The 12,909-nt window shown below is 35.6% G+C and overlaps 1 protein-coding gene across 4 annotated transcripts in view; it reads left to right on the forward strand.

Annotated features, from left to right (window-relative positions):
- Window positions 1-12,909, forward strand: part of Gyf (GIGYF family protein Gyf) — a 45,101-nt gene that overhangs the window by 16,769 nt on the left and 15,423 nt on the right. For all 4 annotated transcript variants that reach the window (XM_085206715.1, XM_085206717.1, XM_085206718.1 and 1 more), the window contains exon 16: window positions 1,784-1,897. In XM_085206715.1, coding sequence (XP_085062841.1) covers window positions 1,784-1,897 — 114 coding nt within the window. The remainder of the gene's footprint in view (window positions 1-1,783; window positions 1,898-12,909) is intronic.

A 12,909-nucleotide genomic window follows, 5' to 3' on the forward strand; every position in this document is an offset into this window, starting at 1 on the left:
AATTTCTGTAAGGATTTTGAATTGTTTTGAATTTAAAAAATACGACCAATGTTGATACTTGATATTTATAATAATATACATTGAGCATTGATATGTAAAGCTAATTATTTATTATACTGTTAGCGAACTTGTGTAAAAGAGGGTAGAAATAAATAAAAAAAAACTATAAAAGAATTGTTTAATCTGGGAAGCAAGAGAGTCCTTCAAAGATCGTACGTATTCTTAAGGGGCGAGGCAAAGACGTCAATGATATACGTATCATTATAAAAGTAGACATGAACTGCTACCGCCTTCACCGCGTGGAGGTACTCCTGGCTTATGTTATTTTAAATTATTAGGTCAGAATAATAACCTCATTTTATTTAACACTGACCACGCAGAACGATTATTCATATCTCTTAAGGTTTAGCTGGGCTGTTAGGGTTCTATATGAGCTCCAGATCTTGTCACGTCATTTAAATTAACTTATATTAATGCAATACGCTATTTAGCTTTAATATATTGAGTTTATGTCAGCTATAGCATGCATGTAGATATTAGCTATGAATGCTCTTAATTTACCACACACACCACATAAATTCAATATTTATCCTCCAAAAAAGAGCCGTGAGATATATTTATAAACTAAGAGCGCGAGATTCTCTGCGAGATGTTTTCAAAGATGCAGGTATTCTTACAGTTGCTTCCCAATTTATATACTATAATATTCTCTTTGTCCGACAAAATATACATTGTCATAGTAAACATAGTGACAATCATACATATTATGGGTCTGAGCATACGTGTATATAATAAAATTCCACAGTGTATTCTAGATTTGCCACTTCCAAAATTTAAAATATCAGTAAAAAAAATTCTGACAAGTAAAGCTTGACACTGTTCAAGAATACTTAGAGGACAAACATCTATTGAATGTAATGCAGGATAGCTGCCAACTAATGTAATAGATTGTACCATTGATTTTGAAAAGAGCAACTGTTGAGTTTCTTGCCGGCTCTTCTCAGCAGAACTGCCTTCCGAACCGGTGGTAGCTTTTTGTATGAACAAAACATGAATGTTCATTGTACACACATATGAATGTTCATTCGACGATTCAAAAGTGCTTATTATAAGTTTATTTTAATAAAGTATCTATGAAAGAGTACCATTTCTATTGCGGGACACACTTGTCGTTATGAGTATGAGCTATAAGATTGCAGTTTATATTGCTATTTGTTTTTAGGTTTGGTGAATGTATGTGTATAATTTTTGTTTTGAATGTATGTGTATAATTTTTGTTTACTAAATTACTATCATGACACCACCTTTTTAGAACATTCAAATCTTCCTGCCATAACATATAGCCCGTCTTTACATTTTTAGCTGAAACAAGCATGCAAGTGTCATCCGCGTTCTGATAAGTGGTACAGTGACTAAATAATTTGCTCATGTTATCCTAATAAGCCATGAAGTGTAGTGGTCCTAGTACTGAACCTTGAGCCGTGCCTTCTGAAACTTTCATGCTTGCACTACAGCTATGGCCTATTTTCACACAGTAACTTCTATCTGTAAGATTATTTTTTGTAGGCCTCGTATTCCGGTACTCTCTAATCTATTCTCGAGCATATTGTGATCCAAAGTATCAAACGCGCGAGAAAAATCTATAAATAAGGCTACAACGTGCAATTTTTGATATAACCATGTATTCATTTGGTCATTAAATGATAATTATAACGTGGTGGTGTTTTAATTTGTGAATTGGAGTTTAGTCTGTCATTGGGTTCACATAGAAAATATATTCCAGGATTCCCTGTGGGGTCAACCCGGACCTTCCCAGGATCTGATGTGGATGCAGGCGATGAACGCCCGCAACGACACGCGCGTCAACAATCTGCCGGTGTTCTTTTGGGAGTCTGAGGTGAGTGAACCTTGATAACTTCTGGTGACGACTCTTATATCAATGTGTTTGGAATTCGTTGTATTATTTAGTGATTTGTGTTTTATTTGGTTTTAGCGTAGGGTTTTGTTTCCGTATAACTAGGATAGTAACAAATGTGCGTTAGTTAATTACTCTTTATGGTGGAAGTTATAGTTAAAATCGAATTTTCAAATATACATAAAGAAGTAAATGTTAAAAGTTCTAGTTACAAAACAAAAAAATTAAAACTGTTGTTGCTCTGTAAATGTTATAAAATGTCGGATCTGGCCATGTTTTAAATATGATTATAATGTTATGTTTTTTTCTGTTTATATATTTAGTTTTATGAATTTTAAACGTAGAAAGGAAATTTAAAATGGACAATATAATGATTTTTCACAATATTTTCTATTATGATTTCGATACGGGATTGACGTAAAACTCTAGCTACTTTGGCTATCTTTGGTTTGAAATCTTTGTCTAGTCCCTTTTAGTAGCTAATGGCAATAGGGGAAGTAGCCCTCTAGTGCTTCATTTTTCTTATTAGATTTGAATCTTAATAACATACTACATAACTATTAAAGATTATACGCTGACTGCGACGGTCGTGGGTTCGATCTTCACACGAGGATGCAATGTGACCGTGCAGAATCGCGGACGCAGGAGGTGTATACTGCCTGGGCTGACACTGCGCAAAGCTCGTGAACTGAACCAAATACTCGTGAACTGAAGAAAATCTGGCCACGTATCTGATGAACAGGCTATAAATGCCGGTGTTCCTCAAGGATCTATTCTGTCCGCAACCCTATTCCTGCTGCACATCAACGATATGTTAACACCCGATATCGTTGGGTACGCTGATGATAGCACGGTTGTTGACAAATATCTGTCCAAAGCAAAAGCCAGCCGGAACGAAATCCAGTTTTGTCGAGAGTCTACGATCGATCGTCTGAACCTGGCACTTCAGGGCGACTCCGAATGGGGCGATGCCAGTCTTCTCAGGTTTAACGCTACCAAAACTCAGGCGTATTTATTCTCAGCAAAACGGAGCCCCTTCAATCTTGCTCTGACTTTCCGAGATGTACCCGTGCCGATAGCTGACTATCTTGAGTTTCTTGGCATGAACTTTACGTCAGATTTGAATTTTGGACGTTATATCGAGTCTTTGGCTAAAACTGCAGCTAAAAAACTGGATATCCTCTCAAATGTTAGGCAGTATTTCACTCCGCGACAGCTTCTTGAACTTTATCAAGCTCAAGTCCGACCGTGTATAGAGTACTGCTGCCACCTTTGGGATGGATCTGCTAAATATCAGCTAGCAACCTCGGACTCGATTGAAAATCGCGCCAAGAAGCGCATTGGTGACACAGCGATTGTTGAGGCAAAGCTGCAAAGCCATGAACATCGTCGAAAAGTTGCTTTCTATCAGTATTCTATAGATACATTTCAGAGAGTGTGCAGCAGCGCTGCATGACTTAGTACCCTCTTCTGCATTTCGACTCTGCGAGGCACTAGACGTAGGCAGGGTTTTCACCCATATGTCGTCGGGTAAGACAAAGGTTCTGGTATTTGAAATTTAGAGAGCACGGAATGCAATGTGAGTGTGAATGGTAAGTAAGATATTAGAACAAGTGAATGAGGTGGTATACTTGGGAGGTATGTTCAGTAGAGATGGAAGATACGAGATGGATGTGGAAAGGCGTATTGCTGCCGGTAACAGGGGAAACGGAGCCTTAGCCTTGCGCGTTTGGCCGTACACAATACAGTGTTGATACCGACGGCAGCGAAACGTGGGTATTACAGAAGAAGAATGAAAGAAAGATGAATGCCGTTGAGATCCGATCTCTCCGTAGGATATGCGGAGTCAGCTTAGCTGATCGAATCCGCAATGAAGGGATACACAGAATGGCAGGGACTAAAGATGATGTCACAGATGAAGTCGATGAAAAAATGGCAAAAAAGATTTATGATGGAAAAATGAGTGGTAAGAGAGGTAGGGGGAGGTAATGCCCTCTTGCGGCTTCGCCCGCTTTTACTACTGGATTATTCATATAATGTATGTTTGCAAAGCACTTAAGATAATGTGAAAATTAATTAAACCCTAATGCAACCCGCATTTTCGTAGTTTTAATTAGGATTTTCCAATTTTTTTAGAAGGTACCGTAATTTTAAATCTGTGCTACTAATCTGTTCAAGTACTTATTAAAATATATTTAAATGACTATTTTTACATAGTTAAATGACTATTTTTAAACGGAAGTAATTATAAACAAAAACCTACCTACTAATAACTACTACAAAAAATATGAAACCAAATATATCGCGCGCTGAAATAATACATTCAACTCCAATTATCCAATACGTGCAAACGCATCTAAAACTTCGTTGCTATAAAGGCAGGCGGGTTTTTTTTTTCGAGCTTGTGGTTAATGCTGAAGAGGGTATTCTGTCCCTGATGAAAAGCAAGCACTACGTAACTGGCCAACGTAACTGATATACTTATTTTTATATGCTGTCAGTAAGGGATAAGTGAAACTTGAGTAACATACAGTTAATGTGTAAACGGCGTGATGTGTCAACAATTAAATGCGTTTTTCTGTAAAACTATTCGCAATTTCGAAATAGTGTAAAAAGCAAATTTTATTTTCGTTTAACGTAAAAAATTAATAAAGTATTTTAAAGGATAAGGATTAATACCATTATGGAAAAATATCCCTCACAATAAAAAATATATTGAAATTATTATTTTTAGACAGAAAAATGATCACTACGCGTTATTCTTAAGATACGAATATGCTGTCGCGGACTTTTTTGTAGATCTTATTAAGAGGAACAATACTCCAGTACATTATTTTCATGTAGTACTTACCATTAAAGCAGCGCATGCGCGAAAGTGTCTCAACGGGTAGGACTTTATACATATTTATCGTATTTATGTTTTTTTACATAAGAATGTACAAATAATAAACTATATATAAACCTTCTACGAAAAATACTCGACCTAATGGCGAAAACCGCATCAAAATCCGTTGGGTGGTTTAGAAGAAGAAGAGTTAGAAACAACAGACAGACACGAAAAGCGACTTTGTTTTATAAGATAATAATAAAGGATGAAGTAATCAAAAAATATTACTCACAGTGCGCGGAATAGTGACGAAAAGCCTGTCCCGTAGGAGTCATTTAATTTTAGGCTAAAAATCGGTGCGTTTGGCGACGCTGGACTCTATATTCGAAAACAAGTTCGTTTCAACTAACTTTTGATGTACTGTTCGTTTGTTTCTTAATAATAAACTTATGTTATAACGAATTTCAAACACCTGCTTCTTCACTATGCATGCAACTTTTGTAATAGTGTTGTGCTGATATTGTTTAATATCTCTTGTGTTTGTTTGATTGTTTGTTGTTATTAAAATGTTATTTTCGTACAATAAAATGTCAGCACGATACTTTTGAAAAATTTGAATGGCGAATTCGATGTCTTTATTTAAATAAACCTTTTTTGTTTAATTATTATTTGTTTGTGTTTGAAAACATCGGGTTCCGCCGGACAGAATGCTTTCTACAAAGGAATCATGAACGACATTTAAACATTGACTAATTTTTTTAAGTTTTATAAGTTTAGCTTTTCATTCATACTTGTCTTGTCTCGTTAACCTTGCTAACGCTATTGCGTACACTATTTTATGTTTTTCACACTCACTTTGAAATATATTATTTTTATATTTTTTGATGTTCTGAATGATCAACAATGAAGTATCGCTCAACACATAAGTGATATCTTACAGGCAACCTTTTATTTAAACAGTTGACTTCTGCCGCTCAAAAACCCTTAAAAGTGTCGAATTTGGGCCAAACGTCTGGGAAAAAACTCAATACTTTTGATTATTTTATAATTGTCCCACAACTACTTACAAATCAGGAAAAATAAAGTCAGGATAAACCTATTGTTGGTATCGTGTAAATCTGCGAGCGTGTTAACATGACACACTCTTAACGACTCGACGAGCTAAACACTCGATTTTGCTGCATAGCAAGGTCTTTGTTTTTCACTTTCGCCGAATTTACAAGAATGATAAATTGAATAGCAGAACTTGACGCCGTATATTGGCGTATTAAAAGAGGAAATTAAAGTAATTCATTCGATTTCTCGACTGGGACAACCACAACGCACACTTCTACTGACGCATGTATACATAATATTAAGCTTATATTTCCCGGTGGTAACGTTCAGGCCACGATCCAAAAGTACTCACTCGGAAGATTATGTTCAAATTATTTTCATTTCCTCGCTCTGGTGTACAAAGCGCGGCGTTGAGTTGTGTCACACGTATTGTCTCTAAAATTGGGAGGAAAGTGGAGAACGGAGAGTTAACACTAGGTTGGCCTCTGACTACCTGACTAGGTGAGAAAAAACTTTTTATGTTTATTTCCAAATTTTTATATTCTGTGTTTCCATCATAACTTTAAAAAAAATATTTTCCAGAAAGTAATTAATAATATAAATATAAATGTTATGACACACATGAGCAAAGGCCTGTTCGTGATACTGAATTTTTCGATTCACGCGAATAAAATCAATTGATAGTTTATTTTTAACTAATTTGAATTATGAATATTATATGCTCAGCGATTTATATTATTTGTAGCTCTTTAGCGCGTTGTCAAATTGAAATTAAGAGTGGTGTATGACATTTGACACATTGACACATTTGATAAATTTGGTGTAAACCCTTAGGTTCTGAGATTAGCTCGTACAACCAAACAAACTCTTCAGCTTTATAATATGAGTATAGATTATTTGTATTTTTGGTGACAATTGTCGGTATCGATATAGTTTCTACAGTGTAGGTTATAGAAAAAATGAAAAATTCATATTTTTTACATTTTTAAATTGTTATTCCACACTCAGGCAAGAAAATTACTTTTTAGAAAACAGAAAAAATTGAACGTAGCGGTATTTGAACCTGCGTCTCTTGGACAGTTTCCAAGAGGCACGAGTTTTAAATCCCGCTACGTTCAAGTTTTTCTGTCTTCTAAAAAGTATTTTTCTTTTGTTTATATATTTTCCAACAAGTAATGAAATTTTCTTGTTAAATTACAAATACATAGAAACGAATTTTTTTTATTAGAAATATAAGTATACAAAAATAGTCTTTCCTCAAATTTTCAGATTTAGTATTTTTTTTATAATGTTCATAATATAAAGAGTGTAAAACATTTCCTAAACTATAGCAGTCGTATATTCAAGTTGTAGCTTCGCCCCCGTACTGACACATGACAACATCCTATAATGATAATGATGACTATAAATGCTCGAAGTAACTTCGACCCTATACACATGTATATGTATATATACTTACATTGATTATATTGATAATATTGAAATCTAATATAAATTAAGCATATAAGGGCATGTTTATTATAGTATTAATTCATTCACAAAGTTGGCTATAGATATGTCAATTTAGAAATTTCACCATGGCCCCATTGAAGGACAAATTAATATGTCAATTACATACTTCGTCATCGATTTTAGTACTGTTACTTAAAATGATTAATATAAATATGTTAACTTTAGGCGGTCTGTCGGTCGGTGTCGAGGATGTACGTATGGTGTGACGCGACAGGTATGGGTTCGATTCCCGCGAGGAACGGAGTGTTTTACATTAGGTTTCCTCTGCCTACCCTGCTATATATAGGATACGTTATGTTTTTTAAAAGCATAGCAGCAACTAAGTTGGTTGTTGCACACGTCGCACCGGGCCTGACTCGCCGTGTGACCTAATTTTATAATTTCCATTTTATTAACTACAAACACTTTGATTTGCGGTCAGTAAAATTAAATTAGTTTTTAGCTAAAGAGCAACAATGACGTAATTGCACTTTTCTTATAATTAAGCTAAATATATATAAATATGCCTATATGGAAAAACTATTTATAATTGTCTGCAATTTTTCAGAGTGTGCAAATACGTCCTTATTTACGGCGATACAAACGGGCTATATAACCTTAACGTTACGTTACTTGTTGAATCACGACTATCGTTGTATATAGAACCCCCCCCCCCCCCTCTCTGTACTGCGAGCTCTCACTTGGAAATAGTTTCATTTTCATGAACCATGCCTTGTACAAAGGTGTCTTGGGTCCTCTTAGAAGCCCAGCTTTTAAGTACGGTTTCCCACTAGTGGGAACACCGACTGCAGGTACTTTGTGACCATTGATGTGATGTGATAGGTATTAGGCATACCTTGGGTGTATGAATCTAACTCAAAATTAATTCTTAAATTCAAATCAAGCAAACAAACTATAACAAACAAACTATAAGCTTTTTATAATATTAATTACTATTATTAATTTTTATAATATGTATATTGAAATTTAGATATGAAATAATAATGAATTTGAACGTTTTAATTCGTAATTAAGTTTTCCTCGAGGATTTTACGGAAATATGACTTTGAAGATAATCCTCCATATAATTACCTGTAAATTGCCGTCTTACATGTAAAACTTCGTCTGCTTGTTAAATATTCTCGTATTATTGATTTTGCATCGAACATCAACTTCATACACGGGCAAGTTCCAGTGGCGGTCTAACGGCCGAGTCGCCTGACTGCCTACCGTGGGCTCTGTCTTCACTGACGCTCCTCAAAGCACTTATTATTGAAATAATCGTAGCATATCTAATACTAATATTATAAATAAAAGTTTGTGAGGATGCATGTTTGTACCGCTTTCACGTAAAAACTGCTGAACGGATTTAAATGAAACTTTACAGTAATTAGTAGCTTATATATCAGAATAACACATTTTGAAGTGTTAAGACGAAGCCGAATTCAGAAGGCATTGCGTTTTGAATGGCGGAACTCATCGCTGCACCTTGCCTCGGTGGCACGCCCTTGCCCGTGCGCCATGATTGGCCTTCACAATTAGGCTACTACATAACAATAAGTTTAAGCAAGCGAAGCCGCGTTTAGGTTGTATAGTAGATATAGTAGGTATTTATATATATAAAATCGTAAGGTCACACTCATCACGAAATCTCAGAAACTACATGTGCTAGGAATCTCAAATTTTGCATAGGAGGTATTTATAGGACGTAGGTGCTCGCTAAGACGGGAATTTGCAATATTCGACTTCTAAGAGGTTGTTTTTGGGATCGAAATTAATAATAACATAGTTTACGCGGGTGCAACCGCGAGCGGGCCGCTAGTATTTATATATTTCTATGTTATTTTTCTTATTTCTCTAGAATGCACTTTTCATCTCGAAGTGATCATTCTTTCAACAGTAACTTACATGTTATTGATGCCATCGTCGAAGTTTCGGGAAGTACATACCAGTGGGGTCGTAGGCACAGCAGGCGTGACCGTAAACGCGACGGTTGTGGGTGGTGCGAGTGCACATCCGTATCACAGGAATAATGAAGTGGTCCACGTGCGCTTTAAACTTTGCCCTTTCCTCGTATCCTATGCCTTTTGATTCCGAGTCTCACAATTCATGATTCCTTTGTGGTGTTTTCTGAGGCTTTCATGATGACGAGATTATAATAATTAATATTACCCTGTTATATACCTATATTCATAACATATTGAAATTTCAGAGCATATAAGCAGCCACGGACCTCTTCGTTACCGGAAGTACGTAGTTGTTATCGTTAAATAGCATATCAATCGTAAACACAAAATGTACATTATAATTGTATGGCAGTTGATCGGTGCCATTTTTGTTTAGAATTAAATAAATATACTTTGATTATAAAGCGATGTGCCGGAGACTTCTAAACGCGTAACAGCTGGAAGCTCGAAGTCCTGAGCTGAGCTCGAATAGATATTTGTTTACTGTGTACGTGTACTCGTATATACTTGAAAGGTAGTCATCGCTCCGGCACGTCACTAGTCGTACTGACACGTACCTAACGTGAGTACGATGTTGGAGGTAATAAGTATTGGTGAATTATGTTACAAAGACTGATTGGAATTAGGTATTACTTTGACGATGTATTACGCATTCAATTATACTTTTTTTAGAAAACGTATAAAATAGTATAAATATATATAGTATAATTTTCACTTTTTTTTTAGCTACAATATGTAGCGTAAAATGAATACTTTTGTTTATCCCTGGCGGGGTGGGGTAGCCAGGTAGAACAGAGGTATAGCTAAAGAGCTATACGGAGTGTTTACCGAAGTGTTTGACGCTGTGGGGTTCCCCGCACATTCATGGCCTCCGGGGGATCTTATTTAACCTTTCTCCAGTATAATCGATAGTGTGTTTTCGAAGCTCAAACGAGCTCTCTTCTTGCTTCTCTTACGACTCTCTCTTCCTCTACTTAACATACTTCCCAAATATTTCATTCACTTGTTCTTACGCACGGAATTTATACATTTTCTAAAAAAGTATCTTTCTTTCTTAAGTTTGCAATAACACTTTAAAAATAAAAAAAATCAAGAATTACTAAAGAAGATTAGTCTAAAGTTACCAAAGTGTAAAAAATATATATTTAAGTTTTGGTTTGAGCCACTTTTGTTTGTTAATATGTTATTTTCTTTTTTCTATTAAGTTTTGACTTTCATTTGAACGTTTCTCTAATAAATGTTATGAAAAAAATATTTCGAATTTATTATTTTATGTTATTATCTGTTTCCCTTATTTTATTCCTTACTTTTTATTATTATATTTTGCAATTATAAGTACACTAGCAACCGCCAGCGGCTTTGCCCGCTTGAACTACACAATTATTTATTCAATATACTGAATTACTTTATGTTCTAATATTGCATGATTGCAGCGCATTTATAGTGATTTCTAATATAAACATTTCAATAAATTTGGTACCGTATTAGCGTAATTCGTATAAGATTTTTTAATGGTTTAAAAAAATGCAACCTACATTACTATTGAAGATCAGTTCAGTAATTTTTTGTAAATATATATATGAACGATTTTTTTAGAGAGCTTTGCAATATGGTTAATTTTTTTTTCTACTTTCACCATATGTTAAAAAGAGATATAAGTAGGTACTAATTTCAATTGTTCAAATAATTTACAATTGCATTAACAGACTTAAAGATCAAATAACTGGCCTTGATAGGTATTCATTCCTTATAGGGCTCTTATCACTTTTATGTAATTATTAATTTAAACAAAAAAAATGTTCTTCTCGTATACTCCCAGTATTAGCATGTTGGGCTTTAACGTTTCGAGTAACTATCAGTCAGTATCGCGATCATATCAAGTTGGTATCAAAGACACTGGCAGTCATCGGCAGAACGAGACATTACTTCACGCCAAAACTCCGATTGGCAATGTAAAGAGTCCAAGATCGGCCTCATATGAAGTACTATACTCACGCTAACTCACTCACTCTCGATTCACGCACCCCAGTATCCTTTGGAACCATATGTTAGCATATAACTTAGAGCCATTTGAATCGGTGAGGATACAATATTCTGTAAAAGGCTTGACATTTTGGTTTTGCCAGCACCCATCATACCATAATAAAATATTTTCAGTAATTTTTGCATGATTCGCGATCGGAGACAAAAATTTCTCCTGAGAAGTTTTAAGCCTATATTATCGATATATTAACAGACCTACTTCGTAAGTTTGTATATCTTTATAATCACCTTCACGCTGTATCCAGCGCACAGTGGGGTTCCACATTTTCCGCCGATTTTTGCATTGCGTATTAAGTGGCAGAACTCAACGCCCCGCTGTGTCTCGACATCAGAGCGAAGAAATGAAAATATACATTTAAATAAATATTTAATTTCCTCGAGTGGAGATAAAACCTACAACCAGGTGCATTTACTATCACACTTTTGTCCTGACACTCCTTTCCCCACTTTCCACTAAATTTTTCGAGGTATTGCGTGTTGGGTGGCCGAACTCAACGCCTGGCTTTTGAATTGCTGCTAGAGCGAAGAAATTAAAATATAAATGTACAATAATACAGTACCTCGAGTGGAAATCGAACCCATAACCGTTGCGTTACAATCACACCCTTGTGCCCTGCGCCACGAAGGCCTATATATTTTTCATGTGCAGATTGAAATTTATACTTTAATTAAATTAAGTGTAGAATATAAAATATATTATAAACCCCGAAAAACACCCCCTTAAGGGTCGAAGTCCCAAAAAAATAGGTCTAATAAAATAGGTTATCAATAAGTTAAGGTCTGGTGACATTGAAGGCCATTCCAGTATGTCCACTACTTATGGTACTTAAAACTCTGACCTAACCCTATTTTTTCAGGAGTTGTGTTTAATTGTCACGTAGAATATTACGATAGGTCTGTGCTATCATCTTGCCTTGAATTATTTGAAGTCGGCCCACACCATGCCAAGAAAAACATAACGAAACCATGACACTGCCACCGTCATATTTCACAGTGAGCTGTCGTCGTAAGAGTTATCATTGCTTTTGCGCCATACAGTTCGACGACGTCGATTTGCAAATAGTTCGTACTTTCATTCATCTGTAAAGACTACTCTCTTCCAAAATTTTATTGGCTTATCCAAAAACTTAGGGGCGAACTCCAACCGTCGTTTTTTGTCGATCAATGTTAGAGGTTTCTTTCGAGTAACGTGACCTCGTAAATTTGCACCAAGCAGACGTCGTCTGACAGTAGTTTCAAAAACCGAAGTGCCTGCTTCCTGCAACTAATATTTGATCTCCCGTACCACGATCTTGCAATTGATTTTACATAGCCGCACCACTTGTCGATCATCCACAGAAATAGTAGCCCTCGGACGCCCCGACCGTGGCTTATCTGCAAGACTAGGACATTTTAAGCTCTTCTTTATTATTTTTCGCACTACTCGCACTGGACTATCTCTAAATATTTGTTCCACAGCAGCACTTAAGTTTTTCAATTTCTTGCACTCACATACAATCATTGTTCTTTCTTTTAGTATAAATTTTCGCCTCGGAGCCATTATTAATTCAAAAATATTCAATATTAGAATAGACAATTTACGTATTTGGCGATCTACAAAGTCTGACTCA

Source organism: Heliconius melpomene, chromosome 21, assembly GCF_056956725.1.
Source record: "Heliconius melpomene rosina isolate 202511_hmr_F chromosome 21, ASM5695672v1, whole genome shotgun sequence".
In the NCBI taxonomy this organism is placed as follows: Eukaryota; Metazoa; Arthropoda; class Insecta; order Lepidoptera; family Nymphalidae; genus Heliconius; species Heliconius melpomene.